The sequence below is a fragment of the Dromiciops gliroides genome, chromosome 3, assembly GCF_019393635.1.
Source record: "Dromiciops gliroides isolate mDroGli1 chromosome 3, mDroGli1.pri, whole genome shotgun sequence".
Taxonomy (NCBI): domain Eukaryota; kingdom Metazoa; phylum Chordata; class Mammalia; order Microbiotheria; family Microbiotheriidae; genus Dromiciops; species Dromiciops gliroides.
The window spans coordinates 667,498,782-667,519,537 of NC_057863.1; the positions used below are offsets into that span (position 1 = coordinate 667,498,782).

At 39.4% G+C, this 20,756-nt stretch overlaps 2 protein-coding genes across 2 annotated transcripts in view; one reads left to right on the plus strand and one right to left on the minus strand.

The window, feature by feature from the left end:
• Positions 1–20,756, plus strand: part of LOC122749581 (zinc finger protein 420-like) — a 410,887-nt gene that overhangs the window by 239,331 nt on the left and 150,800 nt on the right. The window lies entirely within an intron of this gene.
• LOC122746245 (zinc finger protein 420-like) overlaps positions 1–20,756 on the minus strand; it is a 136,634-nt gene that overhangs the window by 93,448 nt on the left and 22,430 nt on the right. Inside the window, exons 5-7 of the mRNA XM_043991712.1 lie at positions 11,186–11,427; positions 10,711–10,761; positions 1,841–1,967 (exon numbers count right to left, since the gene is read on the minus strand). Of these exons, the coding sequence (XP_043847647.1) occupies positions 1,841–1,967; positions 10,711–10,761; positions 11,186–11,427 (420 nt within the window). The remainder of the gene's footprint in view (positions 1–1,840; positions 1,968–10,710; positions 10,762–11,185; positions 11,428–20,756) is intronic.

A 20,756-nucleotide genomic window follows, 5' to 3' on the forward strand; every position in this document is an offset into this window, starting at 1 on the left:
ATTGGCCTCAGGCCATAGAGGTGCTCAAAAAAGACTTTGAAGATAAAGTTAGAGAGGTAGAGGAAAAAATGGAAAGAAAAATGAGGGTGATGCAGGAAAGACATGAGAAAAAAGTCAACAGCTTGAAAAGTCAAATTGGCCAAATGGAAAAGGAGGTACAAAAGCTCTCTGATGAAAATAATTGCCTAAGAATGAGGATTGAACAAATGGAAGCCAGTGACTTTATGAGAAACCAAGACACAATAAAGCAAATCCAAATGAATAAAAAATAGAGGGCAATGTGAAATACCTTCTGGGAAAAACTGATGACCTAGAAAATAGGTCCAGGATAGATAATTTGAAAATTATTGGTCTACCTGAAAACCATGATCAAGGAAAGAGCTTAGACATCATCTTCCAAGATATTCTCAGGGAAAAAAGATAATCCAGTGGTACAGGCTTCTTTGTCTCTTGACCAGGAACATTTCCTGACTCCAAGTTCTGTCTGGCTGCACCTCATGCTGGCTCTGGCTTCCTGGAGATGCTGCCTAAAATTCCTCCTTCTACAATGAGGCTTCTCCAGTCTTCCTTACCCTTTCAGCCTTCCCTCTCTTGATTAGCCCCAATTTATGTTGAATATGGTGGGTTTGTAGATACTTGTTTACATGTTGTCTTCCCCATTAGACTGAACTCCTCAAGAGCATTTTTGCCATTCTTGGTATTCCAGGTGCTTAACATAGTGTCTGGAACAGACTAGGTGCTTAATGTTTGTTGACGGGAATAAAGACTAGGAAAGAATTCATATTGGACACCCTCAGCCCATTTTAGATGCTTTCAGGAGAGTTCTATGCCTCAAAGCTCAAAAGGATGACTTCTTGTAGCATCAAAATCTTATCACTGCAAGGCTACTGAAAGGCCAAGGAGTTTGACCTGCTCCCCTGTATCATAGAAGAGGAAACTGGGGCTCAGAGGATCAGTCACTTGCCCAGGATCCCACTGCTGAAATGTTTAAAAACAAATTCCAAGTCAGACCTTCCTATCCACAAGTCTAGCACTCCCTTGACCACAACACTTAGAGACCTCTTATGATAACAGCCCTCATACACATGCTTTTATGTCACTCACCTGGAGAGGAATTCCTTGGACCTTTTTGTTCTGCCATCCCTGGTCTTTCCCCTTCCTGGAAAGGGGAGCTCAAATCTTCTCTAGAAACTGGAAGTCCTGGGAATATAGAACAAGGAAGGCATGAGGATAGAGAGAAATATATGAGTTACTCCTCTTTAGGGAAAGGAGACATATAAGCAAAGATGACAGCATGGTTCCCATGGTATTGAATGCTGGGATCTCTGGAAGTGGGCAGACATCACACAGCCCATTTGGAATCAGAAAACTGCACCTTTATTCACTTCTTTCCCAGAAAGATGGGCATACACTGCCTAGCTTCCAATACCTAGAAATTGGAGGCTTCTGGTAGTGCAGTGGTAACAGCCCTGGGCCTAGAGTCAGAAAGACCATTTCAAACCAGTGTCAGACACATAGGAGCTGTGTCCCCCTGGGCAACTCATGTAACCACTGCTTGCCTCAGTTCCCCCAACTATGAAATGGGGATGATAATACTACCAAAATCACAAAAGTGTTATGAACACCAAATGACAATAAGTGTAATACACATTGCCCAGTGCTGGATATAAAGCAGGTATATATAAATGCTTATTCCATTCCCTTCCTTTCCCAACATCTGAACTGGAATTTGAGGGAACAAAGAAGGAAGAATCAGAATACACTTGCTAGGCCTGGCAGGATGAAGAGCAATGAGCTACCATGTTAGTAGCTCAGAGTCACCAGAGGCAAAGGTCCTTACCCACAGAAAGCAGGTTCTGGGCATTCTCCAGCATAACCTCCTTGTGCAGCTCTTTCTGAGAATGGTCCAAGAGGCCCCACTCCTCTGGGGTGAAATCCACAGCCACATCCTTGAATGTCACCAACTCCTAAGCCATCAAAAGTCACATGGTTTACAGCTGAAAAAAAGACTGCAGAATTCATCCAGTCCAACCCTCATCAACTGAGAGGAAGAAACTGCAGCCCAGAAGGGATTTGCCCCAAATTCCTATAATCTTTATGAATTTCAGAAACAGCACTTGAAACCATATCCAAAAAAGACTCCAATGGGATATTGAGAAAATCATTTTGTATTGAAGTGAGAATCATTTTGGAATAATAAAAGTTGGAGAAATGTCTTACTGTGAAATGCTTCTCCCCACAGACTCAGGGAGAAGGTATGTGCTCTATGAGTGACGTATGAGAGTCTGTGGAGAAGAAAGCAAGGTGATGTGAAATTGCTCCTCACCAGAAGGGATGTTACATGTCAGAAGGGGCATGTTAAGAAATCCTATAAAAAGTTTGTGAGAAATTGGCAAATGCTATGTACTTGGGGTGGGGGTGGGGAACATTATTAGCTGTCACTAAGAAGAGAGGGGGGAAAATCTAGTTAATTTCCTAAAAGGCTGAAATAAAGTCCTACCTAAGTATCAAAGGGATTTTTAAGAAATATTGCTTACAATCTGTGCTGAAATGAAAGTTATGAGACCGCTTCCAGAATAGTGATGAAAAGTTATCTATTATAAAATTGAGGGTTTGGTGATGTGTCATAGCCAAAAAAAACATATCTTTGCTTTATATTCATTCATTTTAATATTTAGTCATGGAGAATATATTCCTTCCTTTTAATATTTAGTTGTAGAGAAATAGAAGTAACTGTGATGGAGAAAGGATAATTTATTCATCCATTAAAATGTAATTTTTTATTTACTGGGTTTGGAGATGGAGCTAATTCATAAGGCAATGTATTTATGAAAAATAAATTATCTCAACATACCTCTAAAGCTTTAGAACATTTGGGACCAAGAGTCAAGACAAACAGTTGAGAAGCAGCCTCATGAATAACACACAAGAGAGCAGCTACATCAGCAAATCCTTTAATACTTGGGAGGGATCATCTATTTTTCCAATCTGCTACATGCAGAACCTGAGTTTGGCCAATGCAACTGGTTTTGGATGCTCTTCCATTTCTAGAAGAATGATACGATCCACTATTTTAGTGTTTCTGTTATTTTAGAGCAATTATTTTTCTTTTTTTCTTGTCAAAAATTCTTATTAAGATAATATTGGGGGGCGGCTAGGTGGCGCAGTGGATAAAGCACCAGCCCTGGATTCAGGAGTTCCTGAGTTCAAATCTGGTCTCAGACACTTGACACTTACTAGCTGTGTGACCTTGGGCAAGTCACTTAAGCCCCATTGCCCTGCAAAAAAAACAAAACAAAACAAAACAAAAAAAACAAGATAATATTGGGGGGCAGCTAGATGGTGCAGTGGATAGAGCACCGGCCCTGGATTCAGGAGGACCTGAGTTCAAATCCGGCCTCAGACACTTAATACTTACTAGCTGTGTGACCCTGGGCAAGTCACTTAACCCCAATTGCCTCACTTAAAAAAAAAAAAGATAATATGTTTATTCAATCTAAATTTTCCAATTTCTATTTGTTTAGTTAGTTATTTAATTGGTTCATGGTGGCTAGCATTTTTATTTAAAGTTCTGAGTTATAAATTCTTCCCTTCCTTGCCTCCCTCCCTCCCTGAGGCAGCAAGCCATCTGATATAGTTTATACTTGTGCAATCATGTAAACCATTACCATATTAGTCATTTTGACTAATAAGAAAACTTCAATAAAAGAAAAATTAAAGAAAGTAAAAAATAGCATGCTTCAGCCTGTGATCAATCAATATGATTCAATCAGTTTCTTTGGAGGTGGAGAGTACGTCCTTTGGGATTGTCTTGGATCAGTGTATGAAGCAATTCTTTTTCACACAGATAAACTTATCTTCACTTTTTTGCTATTTTTATTTTTTCCTCAAAATATGTGATTTATGTCCTGTTTGTAACCTGTATTTCATATTATTTACTTAATTTCTATTATTGAAAACTTGAGCAATTAAGGAATATATTAGTCTTTTCCCACTTTTTTAGATTGCCCCCCAAATTACAAATTTTCGTTTTCGTGGGGAGTCCCGTGTCATGATTCTTCACACAACTTATGAACAGTCATGGAAGGCCATCCTTTTCTTGATTGATAATTAATCTATTAAACCCATTAATCTATCCAACCCCTCCTGAAATCTATTAAATCCCTAACTTCTTCATACCAGAAGCTCTTCCACATCTTTTTAATTCTCCATCCACTCTCATTCTCACTTCACCACCATGGGGGGAGGCCATGTATTCCAAACTTCCACAGAAGGAGAGGGTCAGCTCACACATCTCCCCATTTCTTACCTGGCTGCACTACTTTGAGACTAATGACTGGCTTCCCCATGTCCCAGTATCTGGTGTCTTCTGCCAAAAATGTTCCTTTTGTGTGTTGTGCTCCCCTTGAAATTGAAAACTCCTTAAGGACAGGACAGTCTTTCTTCTTTTGTATTTAATTCTCCAGGCCTTAACACAGTGCCTGGCACATAGTAGGTGCTTAATAAATGCTTATTGACCATTGGTTCCCCAATCATACTTATCTGAATATCATGCCTCTGATTTTGTTTCAATAGCTCATGATGGGGGCAGCTAGGTGGCACAGCGGATAAAGCACCGGCCCCGGAGTCAGGAGGACTTGAGTTCAAAGCCAGCCTCAGACACTTAACACTTACTAGCTGTGTGACCCTGGGCAAGTCACTTAACCCCAATTGCCTCACCAAAAAAAAAAAAAATCAAAGCTTCAATGTGCGTTCAGAACCCACAGTTCTCCCCTATGGATGTGGAGGACATTTTCCATCATGAGTTCCCTGGAACTGTCTTGAATCACCTCACTGCTGAGAAGAGCCAAGTCTACCACAGTTGATCATCACACAATGTTGTTGATACTGTGTACAATGTTCTCCTGGTTCTGCTCACTTCACTCAGCATAAGTCCACTTAAGTCTTTCAAGGTTTTTCTGAAATCTGCTCATCTTATCTTACAGCACAATAGTATTCCATTACATTCATATACCACTTGTTCAGCCATTCCCCAATGGATAGGCATCCCCTCAATTTCCAATTCTTTGCCACCACAAAGAGAGATGCTAGAAATATTTTTGTACATGTGGGTCCTTTTCCCTCTTCTATGATCTCTTTGGGATACAGACCTAGTAGTGGTATTACTGTGTCAAAGGGTATGAACAGTCCCACAGCCCTTAGGGTATAGTTCCAAATTGCTCTCCAGAATGCCTGGATCAGTTCACAGCTCCACCAACAAGGCATTAGTGTGCCAATTTTTCAACAGCTTCTCCAACATTAATTATTTTCCCTTTTTGTCATAGTAGACAATCAGATAGGTATGCAGTGGTTGTTTTAATTTGCATTTCTCTAATCAATAGTGATTTAGAGCATTTTTTCATATGACAATAGAGAGCTTTGATTTCTTCATCTGAAAACTGCCTGTTCATATCCTTTGACCATTTCTCAAATGGGGAATGACTTGCATTGTTATAAATTTGATTTAGTTCCCTATATATTTTAGAAATGAGGCCTTTATTGGAAACACTGGCTATAAAAATTGTTTCCCAGCTTTCTGCCTCCCTTCTAATTTTGGCTGCATTGCTTCTGTTTGTACAAAAACTTTTTTTGTTTGTTTGTTTATTTTGGGGTTTTTTTGCAGGGCAATGGGGGTTAAGTGACTTGCCCAGGCTCACACAGCTAGTAAGTGTCAAGTGTCTGAGGCCGGATTTGAACTCAGGTCCTCCTGAATCCAGGGCCGGTGCTCTATCCACTGTGCCACCTAGCTGCCCCCATGTACAAAACCTTTTTAATTTAATGTAATCAAAATCATCCATTTTGAATTTCATAATATTCTCTATCTCTTGTTTGGTCATAAACTGTTCTCCTTTCCAAAGATTTGAGAGGTAAACTATTCCTTTCTCTCCTAATTTACCTATGGTATCACCCTTTATGTCTAAATCATGTACCCATTTGGAGCTTATTTGGTGTAAGATGTTGGTCTATGCCTAATTTCTGCCATACCATCTGTCAGTTTTCCCAGCAATTTGTGTCAAATACTGATTTCCTATCCCAGAAGCTGGAGTCTTTGGGTTTATCAAAGAGTAAATTACTATAGTAATTTACTACTGTGTCTCCTGTGCCTACCCTATTCCATTGATCCACCACATTATTTCATAGCCAGTACCAAATAGGTTTTTGTTTTGTTTTGTTTTGGGCTTTTGTTTCTTGTTTTTTTGCGTGGCTATGGGGGTTAAGTGACTTGCCCAGGGTCACACAGCTAGTAAGTGTCAAGTGTCTGAGGCCGGATTTGAACTCAGGTATTCTTGAATCTAAGGCCAGTACTTTATCCACTGTGCCACCTAGCTGCCCCCCAAATAGTTTTTCATAAATATCACTTTATTGTATAGCTTCAAATTTGGTATGGCTAGCCTTTGAATTCACCACCAGTGAAGTGGAAATTACAGCAATAATTAGGAGCCATTTTACTCAACTGCATGCCAATAAATCTGACAATCTAAATGAAATGGATGAATATTTACAGAAATATAAACGGCCCAGATTAACAGAAGAGGAAATAAAATCTTTAAGTAAGCCCATTTTAGAAAAAGAAATGGAAAAAGCCATCAATGAACTCCCTAAGAAAAAATCTCCAGGGCCAGATGGGTTTACAAGTGAATTCTCCCAAACATTTAAAGAACATTAATTCCAATACTATACAAATTATTTGGAAAAATAGGTGGAGTTCTACCAAATTCCTTTTATGACACAAATATGGTGTTCATACCTAAACCAGGCAAAGCCAAAACAGAGAAAGAAAATTATAGACCAATTTCCCTAGTGAATATCAATGCAAAAATCTTAAATAAAATATTAGCAAGGAGATTACAGTAATTCATCACCAGGATAATACACTATGACCAGGTTGGACTTATACCAGGAATGCAGGGCTGGTTCAACAACAGGAAATCTATCAACATAATCAAACACATCTATAAGAAAACTAACCAAAATCATATGATTATCTCAATAGATGCAGAAAAAGCTTTTGACAAAATACACTCATTACTATAAAAACACTAGAGAACATAGGAATAGGTGGAGCTTTCCTTGAAATAATAAGCAGTATCTACCTAAAACCATCAACAAACATTATATGTAATGGGGACAAATTAGAGGCATTCCCATTAAGATGAGGCAGGAAAAAGGGATGTTCACTATGACCTCTTTATGTGATCTTACAGAGGCTTCTTTCCTCCATTCTTTAAGAAAGTGGGAGCACTTGTCTTTGCAAAGGCCAATCATCTACATGAGCATTTAATCCCAGCCCAGCCCCTCTTCTCCAACAATTTAGACCCTCAATATCTCTCAAATTTTCAATCTTTCCCTATTAGAGGGTCCCTTTTCTACTAACTTTAAACATATTAGTGTTTCCCAACTTTAAGGAAACCTTCACTGAACCCTTACCACCCCTTGAGCTATTCTTCTGTCTCACATCTGATTGTAAGCCAAACTTCTTGAAGAATCTGTCTGAACTCCATGTTCCTCCATCACTCCCTCCTCACCCCCTTACAGATTGCCTTTCCTCCTCAATCTCCTCAAAGTGCTCTCTCTCCATTTACCACTGAACCCTTCATCGCCAAATCTGATGGGATTTTCTCAGCCCTAACTCACCTCTCTTCTTCAGAAGACACTGTTGACCACACTCTCCTCCAGGATCCTTTCTCCTCTGGGGGTTCTCTCTCCTGCTTTACCTCCCACATGTCTGACCACACCTGTCAAGTCTCCTTTGATGGCCCAGGAACCACACCACAACAGAGACTGGTGCATATTCCCCACGGCTCTGTTCTAGGCCCTCCATTCTTCTCCCTCCACACTCTCCCTCTTGGATTGATTGAATTATTATCTCTGCAAGTCACTGCCAGATTTCTACAACCAGCCTCACCTCAGTGAAACTCCCAACAGACTCCATCACATTAACCGAGCATCTGGGCACACCTGGACTTCACTGTGGCTGTGAGAAATCATGCAGAAGAACATGAAGCAAAACCAACAGCCTGAGCCTTTAGTCGCCTTAGCCGCTAGCCTGCAGGATAGTCTCAGTACCTTGTTAAGGGAAAACATCCTGTTTCTGATGTTAGAAATTAAGGCAGATGCACTTAGGTGGCAAAGAGAATTGTGCCAGGCCAGGACTGGAGTCAGAATGACTCGAGTTCAGCTCGAACCCCAGAAAATCACCAGCTGGGTGACTCCGGGCAAATCTGATGTTTGTTTCCTTTTCAATTGCTTTGGCTACAAAATGAGGATAATAACAGCTCCTACCTGCCAGGGATTCTCTGAGGATCAAATGAGACATTCTGTGTGAAGGACTGCACACAGTACCTGGCACATAGTAAACTCTATGGCAATGCGGATCCTCCTCCTTTTCCTTCCTCCCTTAGCCCCCTCAGTGGTTCCCCTGCCTCTTGCTTCTCAGCACTCTGGGTCATCCTATTCGGGACTACCAAAGTTCTATTCTTTCCCATGGATCTAACCATGTGACTCTGCTACTCAGTCAATTCCATTGGCCTCTGGGATCACATATCCACCCCTCCCTTTAGCTTCAGTGCCACATACAACCTGGTCCCAGCCTCCCTTCCAGCCTCATTAGACACTACTCACCCTCTTGCCCTTTGCAGCCCAGACTCATTGTCCTCCTGTTTCTGGGCTCTGTGCATCCTCCTTGTCTTTCTGCCTCTTCCCCCACCTGGCAGTCCCTCTGTCTCTTTAAAACACATTCTCTGCATAAAGCCCTGTTTGACATCTCCCCCCATTGGGAGCCTCTCCACTAAACTACTTTCAATTGGGTCGCTTTGTATTTGTCTGAATTTATCCAATCCTATTGAAGTGGTACCTGTTCTTATCAGTCCTGCTTGGCTCCTTAAGAGAGTGTAAGCTCACTGGAGTAGGGATTATTCCATTCATCGAAGCTTTCCCTATCCTAAGCAGTACAGTGCCTGGCACAGAGTGGCTATTGTCCTCTGTTCTCAGAGGACCAAACTGACATTATCTAGAACCCAGGCAAGCATGACATCATGAAATTGATGTATAATACTGATGAAGTTCTCCAGGCATCCAAATTTTGACATAATTTTCCATAACTCCTCACAACTGACAATATCTTTTTTTTTTTAAGTGAGGCAATTGGGGTTAAGTGACTTGCCCAGGGTCACACAGCTAATAAGTGTTAAGTGTCTGAGGCCGGATTTGAACTCAGGTACTCCTGACTCCAGGGCCAGTGCTCTATCCACTGTGCCATCTAGCTGCCCCAAAAATCTTTCTCTTCTTTTAATTAAGTTTTTTTTTGGGGGGGAAGGTGGGCAATGAGGGTAAAGGACTTTCCCAGGGTCATGCAGCTAGTAAGTGTCAAGTGTCTGAGGCCAAATTTGAACTCAGGTCCTCTTGAATCCAGGGCTGGTGCTTTATCCACTGTGCCACCTAGCTGCCCCACAACCAACAATATCAAAGGCCTTAGTGATGAGCATTGTGTACAGACCTCTGTTCTGCCCCCTGGCATTTCTCCTGGCATTGTCAAGGAGCAAACGGCATTCCTCAGCCCTTTCTGCAGCCACACCGGCTCTCAGGTAGATGACCATCTTCCAGGTGAAGGCTTGGCCTGTTTAGGAGGACTGTGGAAAGAATCTTGCCAGCAATGATGGAGAGAGAGCCTTCTCTGACTGTCACAGAACAGTCTATTTCCTTTACTTTTATAGAGATGGAAAATCAAGGCATCTTTGAGTTCCTCAGGGATAACCTCCTCTTGCCATGTAATCCAGAAAATTTTAGTCAACATTTATATGAACAATGGCGCCCTCCCCCACACACATTGTAAATCTGAGCTGAAATAAAATTAGCACTAGATGCTTTGTCATAGGAGAGGGGCCAAATGGCCTTCAAATATCTTCAGTTGGAAATTTGGCTGGAGAGGGAAATGGCCAGTGGCTTCATGATTGATTGATGACAGTCTGTTGAGATCATTATGGACGTGTCCAGGATCATGTGTCCAGGATCATGTCCTTATCATTTACCAATGTGGCTCCTTCCTCACTGAGTAGCTGAGAGGCACCAAAGGTATTTGGTCCAGAGCCTTGGCACTTCCCTCCAAGACAAGCACGTTGTCACATAGCTGTCATTCACTCCTTTTGGTAGGCATACGAGCTTGGTGACTAGATTAGTTTTGCTTATAAAACCTACACCAGATTCCCTGTGTCCCCTTCACTTCAGAAAAAAAAAAAAGTGTGTCCAGCTGTGGTTTCAGGAAGCTGGCCTTCATTTGCCAGCCTTGTTTTACACAGGGCTGCTGTTTGCATGGGATCCTGCCCAAATTCTCTTCCAAGAGCTGCTCATCTTTCAGGTCTCCTGGATTTCCCGCCATCCCTAAGGGTGCACACCCTCCATGTACTGATGCTGAGGGGAATCACCTTTCCAAAAGTTTTTGCACTTTTTTTTTATGTGTGTTTTGACAGTAGGGTGGGATAAGGCCAAGGTAGCGTAAGCAGGGGATTTAAGGGCATGTTTTCGAACCCGTTCCTCATCCCAGGAGGTGAACAGAACTTGAGAATCTTGCCAGCAATGCTAAGACACCCAGAGGACTGCCAAATGCCACTGCTGCTTTCAGAGAGAAGATGGTCCTGTGGCCTAGGCCACCTATGTGCAGAGTTGTGACTATACCTCCCAGTGAATCTCCATCTGCCGCTCCATCACATGCCTGTCACCACAGGACTTTGAGAGAGATAAAAAGAGAAAAGTGGTACGGGCGATGTCTTTCATTCATGCATACATTGCATTGAAGTGAGGCAGAGTTGTACAAAATTATCAGCCTCACTCTCTCTTCCAGAGTTGCCATAGTCCAGTGGCAGAACAGAATCAAGGTAACTGGTGATGGCGTGAGATGCAGTTCATAGCCTTGGCTTGCCAGGCGAATACCTTGGTCTTCAGTGTCTAACCTAGATCTAAGTGCCCTAAAATACCTGCTTCAGCTGCCTTCATGGCCACTGGGATAAATTGTTCTCATCCACCCATTCCACAGGGGGACGTCTTCATCTGCTTGGAGTAGACACGCACCCCCACCAGTCAGCTCAGCAAAGGGATTGAGACACCCCAGTTAGCCCCAACCAGCTTCAGTCCATGTACTGAAACATTGTACTAGGATGTGGCCGCTGTACATGATACAGCTTCTTGGATCCAGGTGAGCCTTGGGTGGACCAAAGGGGAAGCAGCCCTGAAAAGGCCTTGGCAGGTGGACTTCCTGTGCCAAGATGGCTGAGTGAGGAAGCAACCCACCGCGGCTCTCCCAGACTTCCTCTCCAAACTGACCTAAAACTGCCTCTGAATCATCCCAGGAGCAGGGAAGCAGCCTACCAGCCAAGCAGTAAAGGCCTGTCTTACCTGGGTGGGAGGGAAGTGAGGTCCAGGAGCAGCAGCAGCAGCTTCTGGGCTCACAGCAGGGGGCCTGAAGCAGGGCTCTGAGCCTGGGGCAATCCACCAGTGAGGCTCTACCCATTTGCAACCCAGAAGCTCCCTGGGCAGGTGAGCATTCTGGGCAGCAATGGCAAAGACCCTCACCAGGTACCCCAAAGGTAGCACAGACCACCAGGGAGGCTTTGACCCCACTGCTGACCAGTAGGGAAGCCCTGCCCAAGCAGGTAAACAGCAAGTTCCCACCCCTGTGACCTCCCAGCAGAGAGACTATTGCCAGGGCAAACCAACCCCAGGGACTCAGCAGAACTCAACCAAATTACCCTTCTGGGTCCTGCTAGCAGTGACTGGTTACCATAGTGATCCAGCAGCGGGACCTACACACACACACACACACACACACACACACACACACACACACACACTTGGGCAGAATGGGAACAAAATTACTCCTCCAAGGCCTGCTAACAGAGAGGCTCTGCTAACAGAGTAACCCAGCAACAAGGCACCACCCCTGGGGCTGACCCACAACTAGATCACTCCTCCAGGGCCAGCCTCCAGAAAGACTTTGTTAACTTTAGCAACTCAGCAAAAACAAGCAGCTAAGCCCTGAAGCCCAGTGAAAACCACCAATAAGACTCAGAGCCTCAGCACAAAATTTGGGATAGTTTTGGAAGAGATCCCAACTCGAATAAAAATATCAAGACACAAAAATGAGCAAAAAAAAATGAAAAAAAAAAACTTGACTATTGGCAGTTACTACAGTGATAAGGAATATCAAAGCATTAACAAAGAGAAGGAAAAGATAGCTACAGCTGAACCTTCAAAGAAAAATGCAAATTCCTGGAAGAGCTTAAAAAATACTTTAAAAAGCAAATTAGGGGCAGCTAGGTAGTGGATAGAGCACCAGCCCTGGAGTCAGGAATACCTGAGTTCAAATCTGGCCTCAGATACTTAACACTTACTAGCTGCGTGACCCTGGGCAAGTCACTTAACCCCAATTGCCTCACTAAAAAAAAAGAAAAAAGAAAATTAGAGAAGTAGAAGGAAAAACCAGGGAAAGAAATAAAAACAATGCAAAGGAATAATGAAAAAGAAATACAAAAATTTACCTAAGAAAGTAACTCCTCCAAAAAAACAGACTTATCCATCATTCCCCAATTGAGAAATGGTCAAAGGATATGAACAGGCAGTTTTCTGATGAAGAAACCAAAGCTATCTATTCCCATATGAAAAAATGCTCTAAATCTCTAATGATTAGAGAGATGCAAATTAAAACAACTCTGAGGTACCACCTGACACCTATCAGATTGGCTAAAATGACAAAAAAGGAAGATAATAAATGTTGGAGAGGCTGTGGGAAAATTGGAACACTAATGCATTGTTGGTGGAGCTGTGAGCTGATCCAACCATTCTGGAGAGCAATTTGGAATTATGCCCAAAGGGCGATAAAGCTGTGCATACCCTTTGACCCAGCAATCCCACTTTTAGGTCTTTTGCCCAAAGAAATCATGGAAGGGGGAAAGGGACCCACATGTACAAAAATATTTATAGCTGCTCTTTACGTGGTAGCAAGGAATTGGAAGTTGAGGGGGTGCCCATCAATTGGGGAATGGCTGGACAAGTTGTGGTATATGAATACAATGGAATACTATTGTGCTGTAAGAAATGATGAGCAGGAAGAGTTCAGAGAAACCTGGAGGGTCTTACGTGAGCTGATGATGAGTGAGATGAGCAGAACCAGAAGAACATTGTACACAGTATCATCAACATTGAGTGTTGACCTACTGTGATGGACTATATTCTTCTCACCAATGCAATGGCACAGAAGAGTTCCAGGGAACTCATGATAGAAGAGGATCTCCAAATCCAAGAAAAAAAAAAGAAAAAAAGAACTGTGGAGTATAGATGCTGATTGAACCATATTATTTCTTTTGTTTTGGGTGCTGTTGTTTTTTTTTTCTATTTTGAGGTTTTGCATCACTGCTCTGATTCTTTCTCTTGTAACAAGATTAATGCAGAAATAGGATTAATGTTATTATGTGTATATATATATATGTGTGTGTATATATATATATATCTATATGTATATGTATAGAGATATATAGATATAACCTATATCAGATTGCCTGCTGTCTAGGGGAGGGGGGGAGGGAGGGGAGGGAGGGAGAAAAATCTGAAATTGTAAAGCATGTATAAACAAAAGTTGAGAACTATCTTTACATGTAACGGAAAAAATAAAATATCTCATAAAAAAAAACAGACTTATCCAAATGGAAAAGAAAGTATAAACTGTCACTGAAGAAAACAATTCTTTAAAAATTAGAATTGAACAAATGGAAATGAATGACTCTACAGGACACCAAGACACAATAAAACAAAATTTAAAAAGTAAAAACAAAATAGAAGAAAAAATGAAATTTCCCATTGGAAAAACAGCTGACCTAGAAAATAGATCCAGAAGACATAATATAAGAATTATGGCACTACCTGAAAGCCATGACCAAAAAAAAAAAAGTCTGGAAAATATCTTTCCAGAAATTATCAAAGAAAACTATCCTGAAATATTAGAACCACAGGGCAAAATGAAAATTGAAAGAATCCACTAATCACCACCTGATAGAGATCCCCAAATGAAAACTCCCAGGAACACTATAGCCAAATTTCAAAGCTCACAGATGAAAGAAAAAGCATGGCAAGCCCCTAAAAAGGAACAACTCAAATACTGTGGAGCTACCCGCAGAATTTACACAGGATTTAGCAGCTTCCACATTAAAGAATCCCTGGGCTTCTAAGATAATATACCAGAAGACAAAGGAGTTAGGTTTACAATCAAAAATCACCTATCTGAAAAAATTGAATATATTCTTTCAGGGGAAAAATTGATATTTAATGAAATAAAGAGTTAGTCATCATAACTATAAATGTGAATGAGATGAACTCACCCATTAAATGGAAGCAGATAACAGAATGGATTAAAAACCCAAATCCTAAAATATGTTGTTTACAAGAAATACATTTAAAGCAGAGAGATACACACAGGGGTATATGTAAGGGACTAGAACAGAATCTATAATGCTTCAACTGAAGCAAAGAAAGCAGGGGTAGAAATGATGATTTCAGACAAAGGAAAGCAAAAATAGATCTAGTTAAAGAGGTAAAGAAGGAAATTATATCTTGCTGAATGGTACCATAGACATGAAGTCATATCAATACTTAAAATATATGCACCAAATGGTATAGCATCTAAATTTTTGAAGGAGAAGTTGAATGTTACAGAGGAAATAGTTAATAAAAACAATCCCATTTCTATTTTGAGGTTTTGCATCACTGCTCTGATTTTTTCTCTTGTAACAGGATTAATGCAGAAATAGGATTAATGTTGTTTCCCTCCCAGCTGCTATGCATACACCTTTTCTTTGTAAACATATAAAAGTCCAGATCTTTTCTTTCCAGGGAGACGGTTTTTCCATAGTGATTCTGTTTCCCAGTCACATATTCCTCTATCCTAATACATCTCTTTTTATTTTACATGATTGGTAATTAAGTATTAGGAACTGTTTTGCCCAGTGATATGCCAAGAAACTTGAAAATCAAAATGAAATGGATGAATATCTACAAAAATATAAATTACCCACGTTAACAGAAGAAATAAATTATTTAAATAACCCAATTTTAGAAAAAGAAATTGAACAAGCCATCAGCATCCTTTCTTTTTTTTTTTAAGCAACAAGCATTTATTAAGCTCCTATGGGTCAGCTGCCATGCTAAGTGCTTTTAAAAATATTGTCTTAATTTGATCCTCACAATAACCCTGCAAGGTAGGAATTATTATAATCTCCATTATACAGTTGACGAAACCGAGGCAAAAAGGCAGACTAAGCGACTTGTCCAGAGTGACATAGCTAATAAGCATCCGAGGCCAGATTTGAATTCAGGTCTTCTTGACTCCAGGCCCAGTGTTCTATCTACTATATCACCAGCTGCCTCCCTGTAGCTGTTGTCTTTTTTTTTTTATTTTTAATGTATAAGGTATTTTATTTTTTCCGTTACATGTAAAGATAGTTCTCAACTTTTGTTTATACGAGCTTTACAATTTCAGATTTTTCTCCCTCCCTCCCCTCCCTCCCCCCTCCCCTAGACAGCAGGCAATCTGATATAGGTTATGTCTATATATCTCTATAGATATAGATATAGATATAGATATAGATATAGATATAGATATAGATATAGATATAGATATAGATATATACACACACATATATATACACATAATAACATTAATCCTATTTCTGCATTAATCCTGTTACAAGAGAAAAAATCAGAGCAGTGATGCAAAACCTCAAAATAGAAAAAAAAACAACAGCACCCAAAACAAAAGAAATAATATTGTTCAATCAGCATCTATACTCCACAGTTCTTTCTTTCTTTTTTTTTTTTTTGGATTTGGAGATCCTCTTCTATCATGAGTTCCCTGGAACTCTTCTGTACCATTGCATTGGTGAGAAGAATATAGTCCATCACAGTAGGTCAACACTCAATGTTGATGATACTGTGTACAATGTTCTTCTGGTTCTGCTCATCTCACTCATCATCAGCTCACGTAAGACCCTCCAGGTTTCTCTGAACTCTTCCTGCTCATCATTTCTTACAGCACAATAGTATTCCATTGTATTCATATACCACAACTTGTCCAGCCATTCCCCATCAGCATCCTTTCTAAGAAAAAATCCCCAGGACCAGATGGATTAAAAAGTGAATTCTACCAAATATTTAAAGAACAATTCATCCCAATACCACATATATATATGTATATATATATATATATATATATATATATATATATATTTAGTGAGGCAATTGGGGTTAAGTGACTTGCCCAGGGTCACACAGCTAGTAAGTGTTAAGTGTCTGAGGCCGGATTTGAACTCAGGTACTCCTGACTCCAGGGCCGGTGCTCTATCCACTGCACCATCTAGCTGCCCCCTACATATATTTTTTGAGAAAATAAGTGGAGTCCTACCAAATTTAGTTTAGGAGAAAAATGTGCTGATGCCCAAACCAGGAAGAGCTGAAACAGAGAAAGAAAATGATAGACCAATCTCACTAATTAATATTGATGCAAAAATTTTAAACAAAATATTAACAAAAAGATTACAGCAATACATCATAAGGATCATACATTATGACCAGGTGGGGTTTATACCAGAAATGCACGGATGGTTTAATATTAGGAAAACTATCAGCATAATTGACCGTAGCAATACCAAAACCAACAGAAATCATATGATTATTTCAAAAGATGCAGAAAAGGCCTTTGACAAAATATTTGCACCCATTCCTATTAAAAACACTAGAGGGGCAGCTAGGTGGTGCAGTGGATAAAGCACTGGCCCTGGATTCAGGAGGACCTGAGTTCAAAGCCAGCCTCAGACGCTCGACACTTATTAGCTGTGTGACCCTGGGCAAGTCACTTAACCCCCATTGCCCACACACACACAAAAAAAACAAATACTAGAGAGCATAGGAATAAAAGAATCTTACCTTAAAATGATAAATACTATTTATCTAAAACCATCAGCAAACATTATCTGTAACGGGGATAACCTAGAAGCCTTCCCAACATAATCAGGGGTAAAGCAAGAATGCCCATTATCATCTCTATTATTTCATATTATACTAGAAATGTTAGCTATAGTATTAAGAGAAGAAAAAAATTAAAGGAAATAGAATAGGTATTGAGGAAGAAAAACTATCACTCTTTGCAGATGATATGATGTTAGACTTAGAAAACCTTAGAGAATCAACTAAAAAGCTATTTGATATTATTTTGGTGGTTTGTGGGGGTTTTTTTGGTGAGGCAATTTGGGGTTAAGTGATTTGCCCAGGGTCACAGGCTATTTGATATTATTAACTTTAGCAAAGTTGCAGGATACAAAATAAACCCACATAAATCATCAGCATTTCTACATATTACCATCAAAGTCCAGCAACAAAAGATAGAAATTCCAGCTTTCCCACATCCCCTCCAACTTCCAATATTTTCTGTTTTTGTTATATTTACCATGGATAGGTGTGGATGCTAATCCACTGTTGGTGGAGTTGTGAAAAGATCCAACCATTCTGGAGAGCAATTTGGAACTAATGCTCAAAGGGCTATAGAACTGTGCATACCCTTTGATTTAGCAATAACACTGCTAGGTTTATATCCCAAAGACATCCCCAAAAGGAGAAAAAACCTATTTGTACAAAAATACTTATAGCAGCTCTTTTTGTGGTGGCTAAGAATTGGAAATCAAAGGAATGCCCATCAATCAGGGAATGGCTAAACAAGTTGTGCTATATGATGGTGATGGAATATTGTTGTGCTATAAGAAATGATAAGCAAGATGATTTCAGAAAGGCCTGGAAAGACTTTTATAAATTGAAGTATAGTGAAGTGAGCAGAAGCAAGAGAACATTGTGCACAGAGACAGCAATACTGTTTGATGAAGAACTATGAAAGACTTAACTATTCTCAACAATACAATGATCCAAGACAATCCCAAAGAACTACTGATGAAACATACCATCTTACCTTTTTTTTTATACTACACTTGGACTTCTATTTTTTTGTATGGGTGTTGGCCATACCTCCAAAGAAAGAACTGATATTGATGGAACACAGACTGAAACATGCTATTTTTCACTTTCATTTTTTTCTTATATAAAATTACTAATATGGTAATCTTTTACATAATTGTACATGTATAACTGATATCTGATTGCTTATCACCTCAGGGAGGGGAGGGAGGGCAGGAAGGATAAAAATTGGAACCCCAAACTATAAATGTTTATTACTTTAAAAATAAGATTTGTCTTAATTTAAATTTCTCTAATCAATAGTGATTTAGAGCATTTTTTCATATGACAATAGAGAGCTTTGATTTCTTCATCAGAAAATTGCCTGTTCATATCCTCTGACCATTTCTCAATTGGGGGATGACTTGGATTCTTATAAATTTGATTTAGTTCCCTATACATTTTAGAAATGAGGCCTTTATCAGAAACACTAGCTATAAAAATTGTTTCCCAGCTTTCTGACTCCCTTCTAATTTTGGATGCATTGCTTCTCTGTTTGTACAAAAACTTTTTAATTTAATGTAATCATAATCATCCATTTTGCATTTCATAATATTCGCTATCTCTTGTTTGGTCATAAACTGTTCTCCTTTCCAAAGATCTGAAAGGTAAACTATTCCTTCTTCTCCTAATTTACCTACGGTATCACCTCTTATGTCTAAATCATCTACCCATTTTGACCTTATTTTAGCATAAGGTGTAAGATGTTGGTCTATGCCTAATTTCTGCCATACTATCTTCCAGTTTTCCTGGCAGTTTTTGTCAAATACTGATTTCCTATCCCAGAAGCTGGAGTCTTTGGGTTTATCAAACAGTACATTATTTAAGTCATTTACTACTGTGTCTCCCGTGCCTAACCTATTCCATTGATCTTCCACTCTATTTATTAGCCAATACCAAATAGTTGTGATGACTGCCACTTTATAGTAGAGCTTCAGATTTGGTATAGCTAACCCACCTTCCTGTGCATTTTTTTCAATTGGTTACCTTCATATTCTTGACCTTTGCTTTTTCCAGATGAATTTTGTTATTATTTTTTCTAGCCCTATAAAATAAGTTTTTGGTACTTTGATTGGTATGGCACTGAATAAGTGAATTGATTTAGGTAGAATTGTCATTTTTATTATATTAGCTTGGCCTATCCATGAGCAATTGATATCTTTCCAATTATTTAGATCTGATTTTATTTTTGTGAAAAGTGTTATGTAATTGTGTTCATAGAGTTCCTGGGTTTGTCTTGGCAAGTAGACTCCCAAGTATTTTATATTGTCTACCGGTACTTTAAATGGAATTTCTCCTTCTATCATTTGCTGCTGGACTTTGTTGGTCTTGTATAGAAATGCTGGTGATTTATGTGGATTTCTTTTATATCCTGCAATTTTGCTCAAGTTGTTAATTGTTTCAAGTAGTTTTTAGTTGATTCTCTAGGATTCTCTAAGTATACCATCATATCATGTGCAAAAAGTGATAGTTTGTTTCCTCCTTGTTTATTCTAGTTCTTTTCATTCCTTTTTCTTCTCTTATTGCTAACATTTCTAGTACAATACCAAATAATAGCGGTGATAATGGACATCCCTGTTTCACCCCTGATCTTACTGGGAAGGCCTCTAACTTATCCCCATCACATATAATGTTTGCTGATGGTTTTAGGTAGATACTGCTTATCATTATGGAAAGCTCCACATATTCCTATGCTCTTTAGTATTTTTAATAGGAATGAGTGCTGTATTTTGTCAAACACTTTCTCTGCATCTATTGAGATAATCATATGATTTTGGTTAGTTTTCTTATTGATGTGGTTGATTATGTTAATAGTTTTCCTAATGTTGAACTAGCCCTGCATTCCTGGTATAAATCCCCCCTGGTCATAGTGCATTATCCTGGTGATCACTTGCTGTAATCTCCTTGCTAATATTTTATTTAAGATTTTTGCATTGATATTCATTAAAGAAATTGGTCTGTAATTTTCTTTCTCTGTTTTGGTTATGCCTGCTTTTGGTATCAACACCATATTTGTGTCATAAAAGGAATTTCATAGAACTCCTTCTTTAACTATTTTTCCAAAGAATTTGTATAGTACTGGAATTATCACTTGTAATATCTTAAAGTACAATAATATTAAATTACAATCCTCTACCACAGCCTGCTCAGGCATTCCCCAGTTGATGGGCATCCGTTTGATTTTCTTAGCCACCACAAAAAGAGCTGTTATAAAAATTTTTGGAAAAATAATTCTTTTTCTTAAATCAACTTACATGAACTGAAGCTGAGTGAGATGAGCAGAACCAGGAGAACATTGTACACAGTATGAACAACATTATATGTTCATCAACTGTGATAGACTTGACTCTTCTCAGCAGTACAATGGTCCAAGATAGTTCCAAAGAACTCATGATGGAAAAGGCTCTCCAAATCCAGAAAAAAAAAAAAAAGAACTGTAGCATCTAGATGCAGATTGAACCATGCTATTTCTATTTTTTTTTTTTTGGTTTTCATTTTTTAGGTTTTTCTCTTTTGCTCTAATTCTTCTTTCATGGCATGAATAATGTAGAAATATGTTTAATGTGATTTGCATATGTAACCTATATCAGATTGCTTATTGTCTTGGGGAGGGAAGAGGGAGGAGAGAGAGGGAGAAAAATTTGAGACTAGAAATCTTATAAAAACAAATGTTGAAA